The 20709-nt window shown below is 42.0% G+C and overlaps 1 protein-coding gene across 7 annotated transcripts in view; it reads left to right on the top strand.

The window, feature by feature from the left end:
- The first annotated feature begins 2061 nt into the window (after positions 1–2061).
- GPCPD1 (glycerophosphocholine phosphodiesterase 1) overlaps positions 2062–20709 on the top strand; it is a 46714-nt gene continuing 28066 nt past the window's right edge. For 3 of the 7 annotated variants that reach the window (XR_012579436.1, XR_012579437.1, XM_005489363.4), the window contains exons 1-4: positions 2712–2889; positions 10537–10622; positions 14035–14119; positions 15030–15123. Coding sequence is in view for 5 of the 7 variants with exons in the window: in XM_005489363.4 (XP_005489420.1) it covers positions 10574–10622; positions 14035–14119; positions 15030–15123 (228 nt within the window). In the remaining 2 variants the exon portion in view is untranslated. Of the gene's footprint in view, positions 2260–2709; positions 2890–3351; positions 3531–10536; positions 10623–14034; positions 14120–15029; positions 15124–20709 lie in introns of those variants that run through there. The other 4 variants (XM_005489364.4, XM_026794918.2, XM_074536951.1 and 1 more) reach the window with 4 other exon arrangements.

The raw sequence follows: 20709 nt of genomic DNA, 5'->3' as shown, positions 1-20709 counted from the left end.
GTAGACTTTTCTTAAGTCAACATAAACCAGTATTTTCCATTCCACCCGTTTCCTACTTGCTCCACACTGATGCACATCTTTAATAAAATGAACACATGAGTATTTCTTGAATCTATTAAGGGTCTAAATTATAATTTTTAGCTACAGTGAATTATGGAATGAAATGCAATATTAGTTTGACAAAATAAAGTCCTTTTTTTAAAGTTAACACTAGGGCTGAATGAAATAAAGTGTTAAAATTTCTGACAAAATTGTTTTTTAACAAAAAATTAATGGTACAATTTTATAATATTTCTGCCATGACATCAAATTTTTGAAAAGTTTAACACACCAAATCATGCCTGAAAGTGTTCAACTCTATCCCTGCTTTACAGCAAATTTCTTGAATTAATAAATCTTAAAAACAGGGAAGAGAAAACAAGTAGACAACTGCTTTTCTACATCCTGTTTTCTCTGAAGTTTCATCCTCTTTCTTCCCTCAGTAGTGAATACACCTGGAGAAGTGATGGCTCCTAATGTTTCCCTAAACACCAAGGGTTTGTATGTAATTAGAGTAGTTCACATCTGTGTTTAACAAGGAAATCACTTTCCACCAACCTTCACTTCTTCTTTTCCCAGAGGAATTCCTCTTATCTTTTTCACTTAAAAATGAGCTGCTTTCAGCTATAATTTCTTTTTGTTGCATGCTTCCCCCTACCTTTCTTTCCATGAAGCTTGAAACACTAACACAGACACCTCAGCAGTTTAAATGTATTACACACTTTTCTGATATTAACATTAGTTTTGCCAACAACACTCAGTGGAACATCACAAATTGCTTATAAACACAGCTAGATCTGCAGGGCAGGAATAAATGGAAAATAGCCCTCTATTTAAATGGCAGATTGAGGGATGGCATTGAGTAGCTGTCCCATTCCTGTAACAGCACTAACTCCCAACACAGGACAAATGGTTTCTCTGCCCACAAAAGCAGCTCTCCAAAATGCAGTTTATTCCATCCAGGAGGTTCCAGCAGTCCAGGGTGGTGGGTGACAGAGCTGTGCCTACAGCTGTCAGCTCCAGCTGCTGGAGACCCTGAGTTTAGGTTACAATGCATTATATACTTTTCTTTGCCAAGCATCTTAATACAGTAGAGCCAATCTATACCTTAACTATTATCTACAGCCTATCATAACTACTATAATTACCATATTCGTGTTACTGTTCTCCAATCACTAAAAGCTAGTACATTACAGTTTAAGCTAGAAGTTATTCAGTTTTCTTGCAGTGGAAAATTCTGAGACCTTTTTTCTACTTGCCACATTGGCAGGCTTGTTTGCCTGTGCTATCTTCCTGCTTGGTAAAAATATCTTCTTGTTTGAGGTAAGCTTATTCTTTGCTCTAAGCCATAAAAACCCCTTCTAACATACCCTTTACCTCCTTGGTTAGCCAGTAAGACTGGCTCAGCAATTCTTTGCTTCTATGTGAAAACTTGCTTCCATCTCTATTCCTTCATCAGACTCTACATTTAAAAATCTTTCTGCTAAGCATACATATCTGTGAGACTTTCTTATCAACCTTTCATCCTTCCCAACACATGTCCTTGGTGCCATAGGCTTACAGCCAGCTTTAACCATGGTAAACCTTTAGGAAGCAGAACTCCCTATCCTTAGGGCAACCCTACCCAGACTGGGTACAGAGAACACGGACTGAGGTAGGGGTGACTACAGAGGGAGTGTGGGTGGCAGCAGAAGCCTGACTTGCCTCAGCAAAGGCACTCCCCTGCCATCACAGCCACTGTCCCAGGGCCACCCTCCTGCCCTCAGGGCCACCGTCCCCAAGGCCAAACCCCCCAGGGCCACTGTCCCAGGGCCACTCTCCTGTCCCCAGGGCCACTGTCCCCCAAGGCCACTCTCCTGCCCCCAGGGCCCTGTGCCCAGGACCGCTCTCCCTCCCTCCCGGCCCCCTGCGCTCCCTCAGCGCCGAGGCTTTCAAGGGAACGGCGCGCGCCGCTCCCGCCCCGCCCGCCCGGTCCTGATTGGCTGCGGCGGGAGGGGCGGAGCCACGCCGCAGAGCGACGCGTCAGCCGGGCGGGTCACGTGGCCGCGCCCTCCCGGTGCGCTCGGGGGCCGCAGGATCCGGCTGCCGGCCCCGCCGCCCCCTGCCCTGCCATCCCTTCCCTGCGCTGTCAGCGGCCCTGCCAGCACCAACAGGAGCCCGGCCAGCGGCACTCGCAGCCCCGCACCGGGGGGTGGGCAGTCGGCTGCCGCGCTCGGCCAGGTCAGTGCACGCCGCCGGCCAAGGGGGCGCGGGGCCAGCGGGAGTGCTGTACGGGGGTGTGGTGGCGACGGCGGCGAGGCGCGGTCGGTGCGCGCTCCTGGGGAGGTCTTGGTGGCTGGAGGAGGTCGGGTCACGCTACGGTGTGGGGAGAGCGCTGGGGGAGCGGCGCCGTGCTGTCAGAGGAAGGTACCGGGGGCATGGCGCGGGGAAGCGGAGGTGCTTGGCCCTCGGGAGAGGCGGGTAGGGCAGAGCTCCCCCGCCGTGCGCAGGCGGCCACAAGCCGCCCCCGAACTCCCCGTGCCTCTCGGAGCCCCCCTGCGCCTGCCCCCGCTCCGCGCACTCCCCACGCCTCCCTCGGCCCCGCCCCGGGCCCGCGGCTGTCGAGGAACGGGCCCGCCCCCCGGCGCTTCCCGCGCTCCCATTGGCGGCGGCGGGGCGGGCGGGGCCGCGGCCGCGGTCACGTGTTGGCGGGGGGCAGCTGGAACCGGTTGGGGCCGCGCCGCCCCCTCCCCACCCCCGTCAGCGGCCCCGGGCGGCGGCCCCGGCAGGAGGGGCGGGGAGCCCGGGCTTTGCCGTCTGCAGCCCCGCACAAAGCGAGCGGGGACTGGGAGCGCCGCGCCGCTCCTCCAGGTCAGTCGGCGCCACCGGCCGCGTGTAGCGGTGGGACCGCGCCGTGGCGGAGGGGGCGGTCGGCGCGGCTGAACGGGGTCTGTCAGAGTCTGTGCGGAGCGGGCGCTGAGGGAGCGCTGGGTTATCTGAGAGGACGTGCGGAGGAGCGCCTCGTCCGGTACCGGCACGTCTCCTCGGGTTCCTGAGAGGCGGGAAGAGCGCGGCTCCGTGCGTCCTGGGGCGGCCGCAGCGCTGCCGGCCCGGGGCTGCGTGTCGTGCCGGGAGGGCTGCGGGCGCATCGCGCTGATCCGCCGGGTCCTGGCTGACACCCGGTGGGCGGCGGGCCGGGCGGCGCGGGGCCTGCGGCTCTGTTTGTTTACGTCGCCGCCTAAAGCCCTGGCCCGGGGCGGTCCCGCCGCTGCCGCATTATGCAAGCGGCCGGGCCGAGGACGTGGCGCGCCGCCTCCCGGCCGGGCTGGCCCCGCGGGCAGTGCCGTGCGGGGCGCCCGGAGCCCGCGGTCCGTGTCCGGGCTGGGCTCGCTGCGGCGCCGCGGGGCTCTGCCGGGCGTGGGGTGTGCGCTGCGCTGCTCTTTGTCTCGCTCTGCGCTAGAGGAACACAGCGGTGCTGCTGCCGGCTCCAGGTTGGATGTTATTGATCGCTGGTGAGGCAGCTCTAGATGAAGCTTAATTTTAAAAATTAATCTGGTATCTGCAACCTAACCAGGCACAGATTCTTTATTCCATTTTTCTCTTTTTGCTTTTTCCTTTAAGTTAATAGCTTATCTTGTTAGTATTAGTGTTTTAATTTGTCAGAGCACGCAGTGTTAGATGGAGGTTAACCTTCAATATATTTTAAATGTTAATGGTAGGGTGAAATCGTTGATAAGTGGAATTATTTTTACCATATATATTTCTATTCTACCACTGCTTCCTGTAAAATAACTATATAAGATGTTAAAAAAATAGGAGATTGCCATTGATTTTGAATAGACACTGGTAGCCTAAGCTGCCATGTAATTAGTCTTTCAGTAAAGCACGTTGCCTCTCAACAGAATGGATCTAGGCTTTGGAAACCTGTTAAAAAAGTGGTTTGTTGAGAGCTGTGGGGAGCATTATACATGTTATTTGTCCAAGTCATTCCTAAGTGAGGAACGTTAGTGTGATCACAGGGAGCTAAATTGCTCCCTGCCTAAGATCTTGTCAGCCCTGTGTTAGTAATAAGCAACAGTTCACAAAAGAGGAATCAGACTGGTGCTGCTCTGTCTCGCTTACAAACGTGCCCCAGCTGTTTCCTGTGTGCTTCAAGAACTTCACTGAACTGCTGTGGCATAGCTGAGGTGGAAGGGTCTGTCACATGGACAGGTATTTGCCAAATGCTGAAACAATTAACTTCTTGTTGCTTAAAACAAAGCAGATGCCTTGGGGGTGAGCAGGGGGAACCACGGCTGATGTGGCCCCTCACATGGGGAGCTAAATTGGTAGTGAAAATGCAATCCTCAAAATATTTTTCTCACTTGCTGTGTATTCGTGTGATGCAATTTCAGAGGTTCACTTGGGCTTTCTAAATGTCAGCATAAGGCTGTTGGTAAAATTTCAGCCTTTGAATCAGAACAGCATGTCCAAATCCTCTGTGCAAGTTTGTTTGCTGTCCAGTGTTAGCACTGCAATGCAGAAGGAGAGACCTGCTGAGTTTGTCCTTGTTCCTGCAGTCAAGGTGCAGTGGGGGGAGAGGAGGGGACAGGAAGAACCCTCTTGTTTGGTTGAACATGAAGGGGTTGATGCTGTAATGCTGTTTCTAAAAATTCTCTCCCAGTTGTTAAAGGGAATGCCCTGACAAATACATCCTCTGACGCTGTTCTAAAACCCAGGTGTCGTCAGCTACTGTTACATAATTTTCTTGCATGTCTAATTTGTTGCTTTAGATGGATTCTGTAATATCTGATACCTCATTAGGACCAACCACAGGCAACAAAATCTGTTCATCATAGTACAAGGTTACCCAGATACCACTTGGTATCTTTGGAATATCACAGTGTGTGTCTTAGGCTCGTGTCCCTTTGTTCAGCACGGCAGTAGATCTGATGTGTGGCGGATTTTCTATTGCTGTGTGTAGCACATCTTTTGGGAAGGTAAAATCTGAGCACAGTACCTTCTCCCACAGGGCTGGGCTGTGATCAAGCTCATGGTTCATGAGGGAGGCTGTAATGGGTGCTCTGTGTCCTCCCAGCTGTCAGATGACTTGGCTGGGGCTGTGGAACCTTTCCCCTGCTTCATTGTGGAGTTGGACTCTCCTGGGTGTTGATACAGCTCATGAGTCTCTTCTCTTAAGGTGGAAAGTGTCAGCTCAAAATGACAAAAATAAAACAAAAAATACTCCAGCCTTCTAGTCCTTGCTGATTTTATCTTTATATGCAATAAATGGAGCGATATTTTGAAATGATTGAGCATGTTTACTTTTAGGATTGTGCACTTGCAGGCCTGTGCAGCAGGATGTGTGATGAAATGTGTGCTAGCATTATGAAAGAGCCTGTTTGTGCACAGGAGGTGCTCATGGGTTGATCTTGGCTGTGTGCCAATTGCCCACCTGGCAGCTCTGTCACTCCTCTCTTCAGGGGGAAAAAGGTGGGAAAAGCCTCAGGGGTCAAGATAGGGGCAATTTAATGCAGCATAATAATTTCTGCAGAAGCAAGGAGAAACAGAAGATTTTATTCTCTGTTTCACCATTAGGGAAGCAGCGCTTCCATATGGGTAGGAGCTGCTCTGGAACACAAAGGTCTTAAAAGACAAACACCCTCCTTTCTTATAGCTTTTTTTTTTCCCTTCTTTTTTTCTTTTTTTGAATGTATCAATCTCTGAGCTGATGTCATGTGACCGGGAATGTCCCTTTGGTCACTTTGGTCACCTGTCCTGGCTGTGTCTCCTCCCAGGAATGCTGCCCACCGCAGCCTTCTGGTGATAGTGGGGAATGTTGGAGAGACAGCCCTGATGCTGTGTGAGCTCAGCTGAAACTCTGGGTGTTATCCACACCTTTCTAGCTGCCAGTACAAAGCACAGCTCTGTCAGGGCTGTTGCAGGGAAAATTAACTCCCTCTCAGCCAGACCCAGTGCAATGGGCTTCATTTTTCTGCAGCTAAATAAGCAAATTTGGTAATAGAGCAGGCAGAAGTAATCTGACACTAAATATCAGATGTTTGAAAGTGCTAAAGTGCATTCCAGGAATTTTGTGCCACCTGTGTACTTAATTGCCTTATTACGTGTGAAAAATCCCATTAAGTATCTATAAAATTTATTAGTTTAAAAAAAATCCCCAGCCATTAAAATGATACTTTGTGAGCTGTATTTTTTCATCTCATTGGAAAAATCTGCGCTGCATATTATCCTGTCATTTTTAAATATAATGTAACCCAAGAGAGTTTTGGGTTGATAGCTTTCTATCAGAATTTTTTACTTTTAGTTTATTGGATTGAGATTGGTGGCTTTTTGTGGGGAGAGAAGAAGAGAAATGTGACACTTTGGTGTGAGTCTGATACATTTTTGCTTTCTTACCAGCGTGTTGCCAAAGTCTGATTATCCATAATGGATGTGCTAAGTGTAACCAGCCATTCTGCAGCCCTTACAGTCAACTTAGAGTTGATAAAATGAGCTTTTCTTTCAGGTCTGTCAAGGTAGTTGCTTGAAGCGTTCCCTGCCTAATTTTGAAAGCCCTCTGTCCATGCACCAAAGTTCAAGGCCTTCAGGCTTGTTAGTCTCCACAGTTTAAAAAAAATATCCCATTGTACTTCAAGCCTGCCCTTGGACCACCAGAATCAAAACCTCAAAACTTGTTCAAGTTGCTATTAAAAATATTGGTTGTAATGAGTAGAGAGTGGGTAAGCTTGCATGCATGTCTGCTGTGAATTTTTATGATTCTGGAATTTGTTCAGTGTTTGTCAGATAGACTGTTATATTCCATGATTGCCCCAGATTACCTGGTGTGTATTTAGCTAATCCTGAAAAAACATAAGACGTGGTACAGCAAGCAGCCAGCACCTCTTCAATCATATTGGAAAGGTTAGGGAAGTTAAGGGTGAGGCAGAATAATCCACTAAAGCTGAAGGCTTGTGAAGGGTTTTAATATATCACCAGACCTGTAAGCCAGAAGGTTCAAATGAACTTCAAGATTTGAATTAATAAATCACGTCCCTGTCCTGGTATATTTCTAACTAGAACCAAAAAATATTTTGGTCTTTCCCATCCAGGATGACATTTATTACCTCATTTTAGAGGAAATCTGTGATACTTTGCGACACTTTAACAGTTGATTGTATTATGTCATCTTTTATTCCTTGCCTGCATTTTCTAGAAGTTCTCTTTTAGAATCAGGAAGAAGAGAGTTGGGATTTCCTATTCTTTTCTTCCTGTTAATCTTTCCTGTTGGGGTTGTTTTGTTTGTTTGTGTTTGTTTGTTTTTTTAGTGAAGTGCTGATAAGTCTATACCAGAGTGATTTGTCTTTCCCATGAGAACTGAGATTCAGGTGTTCACTGCTTTCTTGCACGTGGTTGTAGTCTGTAAAAGCTGACCAAAGGAAGAGGAGCAATTGTTTGCACCCAGGTTAGCATCTGAATGCCTGTAGCTGCTGCAGATGTGAATTCAGCTTTATTCCTTTTGGACTCAGAGGTTGTTTAAAAAGGGTTGTTGCACAAGGATTTCTAGTTTATAAATCAGCTCAATTGATTTTATTAATATTTGCTGATTAGGAAATACTTATCATTTTTAATGTAGCTCTTCTAATTTGCTTCAGTTCCCCATAGCAGTTATGATGTGACCCCTCTGAGCTGAAAATTCTTTGCATTCACCTAAAAGCCCATCATGACAGGAGTGGGGAGCAAAAGAGGATTTTGTTAATTCTTTGCCAGCTTCTTTGGTTAAGCAGTGCTGAAAATCTGAAGGAAGGAACATCCTGTTTCAAAGATGCCTGACACTTAGAGGTCAAAGAATTTGATTGTTAAAGCTTTTCATTCCACTTTGGGAATTAAATTATTATCTCTTTTCAGGAACCATCAGTAACTAGACAGCTAAACTTAGCTTGTTTGGCTTTTTCCCTCCCCCTGCAGTAAAATGTTTTTGTATCATGTCTTGAAAGCACAGACTCCTTTTATAAGTGCCTTATAATATACCACAGAGGTTTGATTCCTTAGCAAAAAGCAGAGCTTGTTTTTCCTTGCTGTGTGTTTGCATTCAGTGCAAGAAAAGATGTTTTTTTCAGAATGAGAGATGGTACTTTGACCCTAAATATAAGAGCAATACCTGTACCTGCAGTTCTGCTAGAAAAACACCATGCTCTTGCTTGGAGAAGTGGAATTTTTCTTTTCTTCATATACATCCCTTGGGTAGGCTGAGTAGGTTTTTGAGATAAAATGCATTTTGGGTAGAGTTTTGGCAATATTACAAAGTCAGTTTATCAAAACCTCCTCACAACTGGCTACTCCTATATAGAAAAATAAATTATTTTACTAGGGAGTTTAGAAAAGCCGACACTTATCTGGAAAGTAGGTACATAGAATTTTTGCAAGATTGGCTAAAAGCTTTGTAGACTTAGGAGGATTTTGGATGATCCTCTAGGAACAGTTGAGTAGTTAGTTAATTTGCAGTAGGACACATGCTGGGTTTTGTGAAGTTTGAGTCGTTGCATTGGCTCTGGAAACAGCTTTTTTTGGGTTTTGTTTTACTTTTTGTGTTTTTGTTTGTTTTTTTGTTTTTTTGTTTTTTTGTTTTTTTTTTTTTTTTTTTTTGCAAGCCAAAAGCACATTCTTGCTTTGGGGAGCTGGGTGCACATATCCGCTTTCACTTTCCTGCTTGACTTTTGCAAGGCATTTTTGCCTCCTTCATTTCCCCTTTGGCTCCTCTGCCCTTTCAGTTAAAGGCTGTCCAAACAGGCATTTGGTGTCATCATAAATGCACACTAGTATTTTATATTCTCTGCATTACACTGAGGTTTTTTTGTCACATTAGACCAGCTTTGTGAGTCCAGTCTTAGTTTCAGCACTGAAACCTGCTGTGCTTCTCTGTCTATAAATAACTGCTAGAAACAAGTGCTAAAATGTGTCACTTAACATACACAGGTGAGAAAGTTCCTAAGGGGCATGCCCTTCATGGAATTCCTGTTTATCAGCTGTGCTTATTTCTAGCTTCAGGAGTCTGGGATTTTATCATTTGAGAAAGATAAAATTTGTGAAAGGCAAATGCAGAATTGGGATATGTGAGCAGAAACCTTTATATACCTACTGGGTTTTTTTGCTCTCATTTTATTACTAAAAAGTCATCTTCCTTGGCATGGAGAGGGAAAATAAGGGAGGAGAAAAAGGAATGTAAAGGCAGCTGTAGTTACAGTAGGAATAGATGAGTAGGAGGACAAAATCCAGAAGAAACAGTTCTGAAGGCTCAGTACCTGCAATAACATTCTAAATGCCCACAAGGAATGAGGTTTGATGATGAGCTTCCTTTTTCTGTTTGGTATCTGTCTTTTGCTTTCAAGGCATATTTAGCTGTCCTTGCCCTTTGAAGGCAAGGGTGTCCCCTTGTAGTAGTAGAGCTAATGAAAGGCAAATTTTTGTTCAGTGTTGTTAGTTCTTTCTGATGTTGTTATTAAAAGATTGCTGACCAAGACTATACTAAAATAAAGTGCTATTTGTCCTGTTCAAAAATAGCAATAGTAACAATCTACTTCCTTAGTTAAAAAAAACCCCAACCAAACAAAACACATGCAGAACAAAAAGCCCTTCACAGTGATGCAGAGAACTGGATTAATTGAAAGCATTGCAAAATTCATTCTGCACATAATAATTACAGTTATTTTGTAGCTCATGTCCAGATGGATATACTTGGGGGATGACAGTCTAGCAACATCCATATGTGGACTTTACTATGACTGCTGCTTTTATAAATAATATAAAAGGATGGGATATATCAATAGTGTTTCTGCTGTAATGGTGAAAATGGGCTTCTGCCAGTTCTTTTCAGTCAAGGTGTTGTGCATTGGAGGAGAAAATTGAGGCAGAGTCAGTCTTCAGCTGCAGTCCTGGCTAAAGGCAGTCTCGTCCTGCTGGGCTGCTTTGAAGGCTGCTTGGTACTTCCAGTTGCTCCTGGTGCTTCCAGTGAAAGCCTGGAAGTGGGGGAGCAGAGCCTGCAGGGGTGGACAAGTGACAGCAGAGAGCTCTCATCTCTTATGGGTTGTTGCCCTTTTCCTTCAGGGTGGTTGTGCTTCTCTGTGGAAACTTTCTTGTGCTTTGTAGAGGATGCTGAAGAGTAGCACTGATGAGACTGAAGCTACTGTTTGCCAAGGGTCCTAATCTTAAATCCCTTAAAACCTTCCAGGGGCCTCCTTGGAAGCAAAATTAGAGAGTTTTGAAAAGTCTCTGCTGAAGACTGATAAATGCTGCAGGATACTGGTACTTGCATATGGTATTTGATTTAGTGGTCTTTTTCTTATGCCAGTGTTGCAGCTGGATGCTGTTTTTTGAGTCTGCAGCTGCTTTTAAAGAGCTTTCTACTTCTACTGCTCACGCAGGCAGTAATATCACAAGTGGCTTGCTTCCCTGTAGGTGGTGGGATTTCTGTTTCCTCTTACTTGGAGCAGCACCAAATGAAGTGATTGTTCCTCAAATTAGTTCTCTTTCTTCCCACTCTAGGAGATTTCAACGATCCCAAGACAAAAGTTCCGCAGAAATGAGCTCTTGTCAAGTCACTTTTGAAATAAGGGGACCATCAGCACCAGGTACTCAAATCATGCTTTCTCCTTTCTGTATGGTTGGTGTAGGAGAAAACTTAAAAGAGGAGTATTCAAAGGCTGCCTTGTCTGTTTTCCTCAGAGATAAAAGAACAAATTAGATCAAATATCAAGATGATAAATCGTTGTAAAATATATTAAGACATTTTACCAATGAATTTGAAAATGAGAGTTGGGAAATAAATTTTACCTCTTTCTCCAAAGAAAAATTTCATAATGTGCTGGGGATTTTGATGCTAACTGAGATGGTTATTATTGGTTTAAAATCTTCTCTCTTCAGTACCTTTTTATTCCATGGAAACAAGCATTTGTATTCTGACCCATGATACTTAGGCATGCACTGATGTGTTTGTTCTGTTTTTTATTCTCTCTGCATCCCTGTTGAAAGTTCTCACAAGATGTGACCTCTATCAGAAGTTACAGACAGAAAGAATATGCAGCTTAATTCAGTATTCTGTCTATGCAAAGAAAAAAAAGTGTAAAATAACTTCTGTTATCCAAATGAGGAACACAAGGTATCACATCAGGTAGAACATAACAATCTGGTATTGGTTGATTGAGCTTATTACATTGACCTTCATCTTCAGGAACTTGGGAGGAAGGAAGGTTTAACCACAGCTGGTAACTGAGGTCCACAAAACTGCTCCCAGCCATGTTCCTTCCCAGCTCCTTCTTTCCCAGCCCCCTCTCTGGTGAGGAGAGAACAGAAAAGGCCTTGATTCTGTGAGCACTGCCCAGAAGTAACTGAAATATCCCTCTGTTATCAGCATTGCTTCCAGGACAAATTCAAAACACAGCCCTGCTAGCTGTTGTGAAGAAAATTAACTCTACCCCAGCCAAAACCAGCACAGAAGTTCACCAAAAAAGTAATTGATTGTTGCTTAACAGAAGCAGATGAATGTGGGAGCAGATTGGCAAAATTCCTGTGCCAGCCCAATACCAGATGGCAGAAGTGTCTCCTGTAGTTGTAGGGGAAGAAAATGATAAAACATTGTACAGGTTTTGATATCTGCCCTGTGTTAGACCTCTCCTGTGTTTCCCCCTCATGATTTGGGATTTGAGAACTGAAAACTGCTACTCAGTGTCAACATAAAGCTGTTAGTGAGGAGTAGAGTTTTCTGTATCATTCTGGAGAAAATTTTAGAACTTGAGAGTAAATTAACCTTAGCTCAAGACCTGTGTGGCTGTACCATGGAGTATTGCAAGCTGTGCTCTCTTTGTCCTGCTTACAGCAGTGGTGGCACTGTCACTAGCAAAGCTGACTTTGGATGTGTAACTTCTTCCTGTGCTAATAATATCTGCAATGAAAAGTAGGATTAGTGAGAACCAGATCCTGCCTCAATGGCGGCTCACAAAGAATTATCTGAAAATACAGCATAAAGAGATGGCACAAAAGGGTGCTTCTGCTTATGACAACATTGATATTATTGGGGTTTTTGTTATTATTGTTGGATGAGTGAGACTGTTGCAAGCTTTGAGTTGGGGCAGAAAGCGTAGATTAACCTTCTTTGCTGAAGGAGCTCTGCCAGGAGCAGCCTTGAATTCCATGACAAGGAGAGGGGAGAAGCTGAGAGCCCCTGAGCTTGAAATGCAAACCCAACCCAAACCCCCTGAGTTCAGAATGGCCTATGGGGAGGCAGTTTGCCCTGCATTTCACTTTGGCTCTACTGGGATAATTAAGGCAGTGTTTTACAAATCCTAAATCGGCCTCAGTACAGTTCCTGAAGGGAGTTTAGGGTGGCTGCACATCCTATTCCAGCATTGCCTTTTGTGTGTGGTGCCTTACTGAGTGAGAGGTGGTCACTGGGTGTGCATGTGTCTGTTTAAAATGGGAGCCCAGAGAACTCTCCCAGCTGGCACCTGTTGAGAGGAATATCATTATATGGCACTTCAAGGTTGGCTGTGTGTACATGAAGCTGTATTAAAAGAATTTTAGCTTCTTTTTAATATCTCTACTCAGAAACTCTACCTGTGTGCTCTTCAGGTGGTCTTCCCTCCCCACTTTATCTCCTCCCTGCAAAAACAAATCATCACATGCCTCAGGATAGGGTGGAAAAGGGAAAGCTGACATAGGTAATTGCATACTAAATATACTCATAATGTAGATTTTTGTGTGCATTTGTATGCTTACAGTGAAAATCCAGAAAGCTCAGACTTTTTTTTTTTAAATGAATTGCCACAAAAGATTAAAAAAACAAACTGCTGAAGTTCAAAGTGTTATGTAAAATTATTTCAGTAAGCTGCTTTCAGAGAAACATTGTCTTACTTTCTGTCTTCTGTAGATTTTTTCCAACCCCTGGGTCTGCGGAGGTTTCTTTCATAAGCAGGCCTGTGGTATCCCTTAGTAGTTTAACTGGAGAAAAGGGACACAATTTTAGAGACTAAAGGGCATCCTCAAAACTGTAACTGTGTACTTGGAAGTGTCAGCTGTGATTTGTGGCTTAGGAAGAGGTAATGTATACTTGCTGCATACAGCTCGTCTACTTTGTATCTTGGGATTATTGTGTCCCCCACACTACTCATTTTGAGAACAGGAAATAAGTCAGAGATGTTTGTGTCATTCTTTTGTGGTGCCTAACTGTACTTTAAAACTCCATATTTTCTCATTCTGCAACAGCTTTTTATTATGTCTAAAAATCTTGTTGAAACCCTGTTGAGAGCAAAATACTAATTTGTTCTTTCCATTAGTATTTATGTTTGCTGTTCTTACAGTCAGATACATACAGGTTTTATATTAAAAACAAGGGTAAATTGCAGTGGTCACTTAGGATATCCCAAAATTAAATATGCTGTTGTGGCCTTTTGGGTTTTGTATGTATGTATGCATTAAGAGAAATGTGACAATTTCATGTGGGTTTTTTGTCTAACAATGTTATGTTTTGATACCCAGTAAAAACTGAAAGCATAGCAGCAAAATTAACTTTATTTCTTTTGGGAATCAAATTAATTGGGGATGTTGCCTTGGGAGTAATGCTAGCAACCTCCTGTTTGTCTGTGATTTCTAAATTGTTGGTATGAATTTGAGGGAATATGGACATACATTAACAAATACTTAGGGAAATAACCGTGTTATTTTGAGATTAAACATTTTACTGTGAAAATTTGCCTGCTGCATTCTCAGAGATGTTTTGAGCACTTTTCCTTAAGAATGGTTTGGAAGCCAACCCTTTTAAGGGCTGGGGTTGTCATTAGTCCCTCTCTCAGATCCTTGGGATGGTGAAGAAAATGCTGTTGTAGTTTTGGGTGGGTAAGATTCCTTTCTGGACAGGATGGGTTTTAAATGAGTGATTCTGGTGTATATATTTAAAATACTTGAAAGTTTGACTGTGGCTGTACTTTCTAATGCCATCTAGCTTGAAGTAATGATGATTGTGGGTATTTTTCTGTTTGGATTTTTTAGGAGAGGTTTTTGCAATATGTGGGTGTTGCAGTGCTTTGGGAAATTGGAATCCCCAGCTTGCAGTGGTCCTCCAGATTACGGATGAGTAAGTTCGTTTTGAATTTTGGTTTTTCTGGGGGGATTCTTTTTCTTCTGTTTTGAATTTTTTTACTTATTCCATTTGAAGCAGCTGGAGTTCTGGAGCAACACATTTATTCTGTCTTTGAGTTTGTAAACTCCTTAGCTGCATATACTGGCAGTAGAACTCAAGAATTTCCTGTGTTGCTCCTGAACACCTAGGAATATGTTTAAGGAAATATAAAACTTGGGTGTGCTTTTCTAGTTACAGATGATGCTTCTGCTGTTGTGGTTGGCTTTTCAGTAGTTTAGCTTTAGATACTTGGAGTATGAAACTGCTTTAGGGCAATTCTCAATCCCATGGCTGTGCAGCAAGTTATAGGAGATGTATAGGATAAAAAGAAAGTAAAGACTATAAAAAAGTTATTATTGTGCTAGAAAGTGATAGGGAGGAGATTATTTAAACTGAGAGTTGCATTGAAATTCTTAAGGGGGAGGGGATGTACGAGTGTACACAAAAAAAGCTTAAATGCAGTGGAAAAATTCAGTATTTTCTTAAAATGGTGCCAGCTTATGGCAGCTCTGTGGTGAAGGAAAATAAGATTTGCAGGCTGTGTCTGTAATTCTGTCAGTGACTGGCTGTGTGATCTTGGATGAGTCTCTGAATCACTTCACCATGTTTTCCCCATCTGTTCAATGGGGGTGAGAATTCTTGCTCTCTTAGAGCATTTCAGATCTGTCAATCAAAAAGTTCAGTGTCATTTCTAAGTACATCTTGTGTTCTGTGCATGTTTGGCTAAGCTACTTTGTAATAACTTTCCTTGCAACAATACACGAGACTATTTTAGAATATTACTTAGACATGTGTCTGAGGTGGCTGTTAGGCTGTATTTTGGAACTTATTTTTTTGGTTGGCTGTTTTCTTTTTTTCTTCACAGTATGTTTGAGAGAAGATGGAGAACTACTGTAGAGCTTCCTAGAGGAGTTCCTGTTCAGTATCGGTATTTTAAGGGATACTTTCTAGAACCTAAGGTATGTACAACCTTGTCTACTTTAAGCTGGCTCATCCTTAGGAAAAATTCCCATACTTGAAGTAAAAAGAGGATTTCCTGAGTTAAACATGAGTTTTTTTAGAAATAAGTCTTGAATTGCTACATGTGAAACACTAAAACATTTGTGGAAATACAGTTCACTTCTGGAAATACATGACCATATGCTCTTAACTGTAATTATATCCTCTTCTTTCTTTTATCAGTGTTAGTGTTCTAGAAATATCAGTGGTAAAGAAGTCCCTGACATTATTATAAATCTTAAATAATATGGTGGAGTTCTCATAGTTAGAATATAGTTGCATATGGACTTCAGCAGGGCATGGATCTCAAGTGATCCATGGAAGGAATGTGATAGTATCTCATATCTATCCTGTATGATAGCATGGAAGCAAGTGATAGTAGGAGAAAAATGATCAGTGTAGGAGGTGCATTAAAATTTTAAAAGTTTTTAGTATCACTGCAGATTTGTTTTTGTGAAGCATGAGAAGTATTAGCCAGACTTTGTGCTGTATAATTAACATAAATTAATCTCTTGAAGTGAAAAGGTGAAACAAGGGATGGGGCGTCCCATTGTTTTCTGTATGTCTGTATGTAGGTATTTGCGCAACTTGGAGGGGGAAAAAAGAGCCAAGAGACACAGACAGATGTGTTTTTACAGGTATTGATGTCAAAGTTGCATATGACTTAAAGTTACATAACTTAGAGTTTAATGTATGTGGCAGTGTACTGGTTTGTAAACATTGCACTAGGGCAGGGGGAAGTTCTTCAGATGGAAAGAGGCTGCATCCAGGAAAAAGCTGGACTAAGTTGGGAAAATAAGCAGCTACTCTTGAACTGTTTTTCATAATAACAGCCTTAAGAAATTTAATGCTGCCTTTGCTGTCTGTCTTATTCTATTAATATCCTGTAGCTATTCACCCTGGGCTTTAGTTCCTCATTGAAACTGGGATTATGAAAGCTGTAGCTAAATGTGCAAAGGAGTTACAGAACCATCTCATCAATACCTTTTAAAAATTTCAAATTACTGTGAAGAGCATGTAAGTTTTTGTCAGCCTTTTTTAACTAAAAAATCACATTTGATGGAGGTATCATTTCAGTGAAGGGTACTAATTTCAAATGAAATTAGTCTAGTCAGAAACTGGTATTTAAATTGCTACTTTGAGGCAAAAGAAGGGAAGGCCAGTAATAGATTTCTTTTACTGAGTTCAAACTGAGGCCAAAAGTAGATTAATTCTTACAGCTCAGCAGCTCTGATAGGACTCTTGCATTTTGTTTTGTTTTTGCAAATGACCAGAAATTTAAAAGTCCAGAAGTTTAAATGTAAGCAAATGTAACACACTCAAAAAGCAGAGTTAGTGAGCAGAGGCTGAGCCATGGTTGATACACAATACAATTTCTGTTTTACCATTTGCAAAAGTTTACCCTCTGTATTGGTGAGTGTGTTTCTTTGAGTAGGTGCTCTGTATCTGCACCCTTATGCACCGTGTGATGCAGGGTCTGCCAAGGTAAGTATGAATTTAATGCAATACCACCATCAAGAGCAGCAGAAAAGGAAACCACCCTACAAAACAAAGTATGTGAATTCCTGGGGTGCAGGTTGTCACCTCAGTGGTGTCTGACTTGTACCTGTTAAATGCACAGGACTTCTTATTTTATGAAGTCTTTTGAAGGAAAGAAATCCAGTTACAATGTAGTTTTCTTCCTTTTTTTGTAAACCTCTTGCAGAACAATGAAAAAGTAACAGGAATATCATGTACAGTATAGTGCAAGTGAGACAGTACATGGAGAACTTTAGCATTAAGGAAATGCTGATAAGGAAAATATACTTTTAAGTTAAATTATTTTGCCTATTTTTATTTCAGAATTTTTTTTCATTAGGCATTGCATGTGATTAATCTCCTAAATTTGACAAGCTGGCAGTATATGATCTCTGACATTTAATTTTTTATATCAATTTTATGTGTAGTAAAACGACAGTGTAATCTTACCTATATGTTCAAGTCTGAGTATATGAATTTGACATCACATAGTTATTAAATCATGCTGAGGACAGATCCACCTGAAGTCAGCAACTTCTACAGCAACTGCATCTGTGAAGATGTTTGAGTTGGGCATGGTGGCAAAGATGGGGCTGATACGTGTTTACACAGAGAAATGGTAGTTCCTAGATTACCCACAGTAGTGCTACAAGCTAGATGTGAAAATAGATAGAAGAATTGATATTTTATAAAAAAAAAGTGATGTCTTTTTCTCCCTTCCCTTTAAAAAGATCATAATTTGAGCTTAAAATTTTTTTACTTGAAGGAAAGTATGATGTAATAGAAAGTCTTGTTTGTAGTGAAGCATATTGCTGTTAACATAATTGTGGTTATGTAAATAGAGCAGTGTTTTTTAAAAATACTCAATATATTGAAATTCATAGAATTTTTGCATGAATACAAATATATATCCAAAGAACATTTTCCTGTAAAATTGGTGTCTGGTCTTGGCTCCTGCGTATCAAGAGATTTTACTGTGTTGCAGACATTTTGAACTTAACCATTTAAAAAGAAAAATAAATATACACACTAGGATGAAATGAGACAGTAACTTAAACTATTTTGGTGCAGGTTGTTCTTTTGTTGAACATAGTCTGGGACCAGTGAGCTCCCTGTGAGGATCTTCCTGGCTTTTACTGTACACTCAATTTCTGTTTGTGGCAGTGGGTTGTGAGGGGGTTTGTGTGAGGCACACCAAAACTCCCTTGGCTGGAATTGGTCTTCTATGTATCTTACATTTTAGAAGAATAATTTTACATGCCTTGTTTGCATGATGCATATTTGAAAACCTTGGTAAGGAACACACCTTAATCTGTTCAGCTGTGTTCTCTATGTGCTTTTAAAACTGTAAATAAGCATGCAAGTTCAGGGTTACTTCTTTCAAGGCAAGTGTGAAATAACTAAGCTGTCTGTGCATGTAGCAAGACTTTAAAAACTGGATTGAAGGACATTTTTCACACTTTCTGCTTAATTACAGAGGTTTCAAATGAGAGTTAGGTTTACTTTTTAAAGTGCAATTAAATAAATCCATTTAGTGCCTAGACTGTAGTAATAAAGATGAAACTGAGACTTAGACTCAGTAATTAATGCCTTAGAAAAGCTTTTTGTAGATTAAGAACCCATGGTTGTCACGACAGTAACAGAGACATAATTGTCTGCTGAGATAGCAGATTATGTGAGAAACTGTTACTGGAAATACCAGAGCTGTAAAATCTCTACTGAGCTCAGCATTTCCTGCCAGGTGACTTTTATCTGCTGCTGCCTTGCAAGTTGGATGTGATGGCTGAATGGCTTTAATTATTCAGTTTAGTGCTTAATTATTGTCTTCTACATGGTACAAAAATCCAGAGAGATTTTGGTCAGAAATGCAGCTTTAGCAATTAAGTCTAATTTAGCTGTTTCATATTATTGAAGTAGATTATTTTTCTTGAAACATAGTTTTAATTAGTGAAGTGCACTTGGATAAATGTGTTTGTGTGGCATTTTTAAGATTTGGTTTGGGTCTCCCCCCCTCTAATGCCTACTCTATTGTATTGTCTTAAAGCAGGAAGCTTGGAACTGATCTCCTAAATTACCATTTAAGAATCCACAGAAGTGTTTTCATTATTTAATTGTACTGAGTACCCAGGCACTTCATGGAAATGGTGCATCTGCTTTGAACCTCAGAGCCATTATGCTGGATAGGCATTTTCCCCTTCATTTCAAAAGTGTCTAATGACTGCTGGGGAGGGAGGCCCCAGCTTCTCATAACAGAAGAAGACTTGATTTTTACCGAAAGTTCTTGAATGTTCTTTAAAGACTTGAAAATTGAATCAGATGTTCAGCTAATCAGGGTCAAGCAACATAATATTTGTGTTGGCTTTTATAAAAAATAACAGTGTCTGTATTAGTAGAAAAAAGATCCACAGAGACACTTATCTCAGTGTACTGCCCATGAGATGCTTGATGTGACATTTGGATGGATGCCCTTTTAAGACTGTCCTCTAGAAACTCTCCTTTTAGGCAATGTTTCCATACTGTTAATATTGATGACACCTCATTTAGTTCTGCTGCTCAGCTGGCTGCTTTTCAGATGTGGTCAGTATATGCCACAGAAATGACATTACTCTTTTGACCTCATTGTAACAATGGCTTCTGTTACATGTAATTGAAACGTTTTTTAAATGCCTGTAAACTCAGAGAGGGTCTGAGCAGGGATTGAGAGGGTTCTTAGTGGTATCTCTGTCTGTTCTCTAATCAATTGCCCTTTTTTTCCAGGTAGTTTTGCTTGGCTCTTCTTAGTATGGGACATGTTGAGGGTTCCTGGGATTAAATGCACAGTCAGTCCATTGTATTCCTTTCATGAAAGGAAATTATGCTGAATGTATCTGGCATGGTGTCCTTATTGTTGGGATAATGTTATTCAAATTCATTCATCATTTTAGAACCTAACTTGAGAATGGAGAGTTACAGTAGTGTAAGAAATAAATTGACATTTTCATGCAATACATGGGGGTTTTACAAGGAAGAACCTTTGCTTACCTTGTGAAGGAAGCAGCTTAGTCCATGTTAGGAAGATTTGCATTGCCCAGATTCACAAACTAAAGCTGTACACGTGCTCATGGGAGCTGCTGTTGGAGATCTTGCATGCCTGTATGGTGGGAGTAAATGGCAGCCTCCCTGCTGACAAACAGAGTTTGCAGATTTAGAAACTGTCATTGTGACAGGCAAATGTCACTGTGCTGTCAAAGAAGGGGAAAAAAACTTTCTCATTATTTACTTTTCTGGAAATCCTAAGTGCGGTCATTGTAGCAGCAGTGAGAAGTTGTGAGCTAAAACTGCCCCATAACAGGAATAAACTGGAAGCAGTAATATAATTGTATTTGTATTTTACATGCATTCTATTTTAAGCATGTGTGGTTTATTCTGACATGACATTTAAGTGTGGATGCCTCTGAACTCATTAGGAACATTGCTTTAGCTGAGACTCACAGAGCAAAGCCATCCTACTGAGCTCTTGTTAAATGTTTGGTGTTAGCTTGCTGTTAACTCAGCCAAAAGCTTGGGAGATTAAATGTGCTCAGTGTATGTCAAGAAGTCCCATCTGCAGGTGAAGAATTTGTTGGGTGAGGTGTAAAGGAACAAAGCATTTTGGTGCTGTGTAATTACACTGCTGAGGCTGAAGCTTGTCTGGATGTCCCTGTGGGTCTGAAATCTCTTTAAACAAGAACCTGAACTACTTGGATGAGCTGGCATGAAGTTTCCATGTCTTTGGCAATAGTAGCAAATTTTTTTGGAAATAAGAGTTACTTAGGCCCCAAAACATCAAAATTACATATTACAGCTATTTGACAATGGGTTTTGCATCTGGTAATAACAACTGTGCCATGCTAGGGGAACCTGCACAGGGTGACTGAACTGGTGATCAGGCATGTTCTCTCTGTTGTTAAGTTGTGGTTCCCTGAAAGCTTTTACCTAGAAAGCTATCTCAAAGTTAAATTGTTCTGAAAGGAGATTTTGTGTTACTGTTCTGGTTATCTGAGTCTTGG

Source organism: Zonotrichia albicollis, chromosome 3 (genome assembly GCF_047830755.1).
Source record: "Zonotrichia albicollis isolate bZonAlb1 chromosome 3, bZonAlb1.hap1, whole genome shotgun sequence".
In the NCBI taxonomy this organism is placed as follows: domain Eukaryota; kingdom Metazoa; phylum Chordata; class Aves; order Passeriformes; family Passerellidae; genus Zonotrichia; species Zonotrichia albicollis.
The sequence above is the reverse complement of the archived record's forward strand: the minus strand, read 5'-3'. Positions and strand labels throughout refer to the sequence as shown.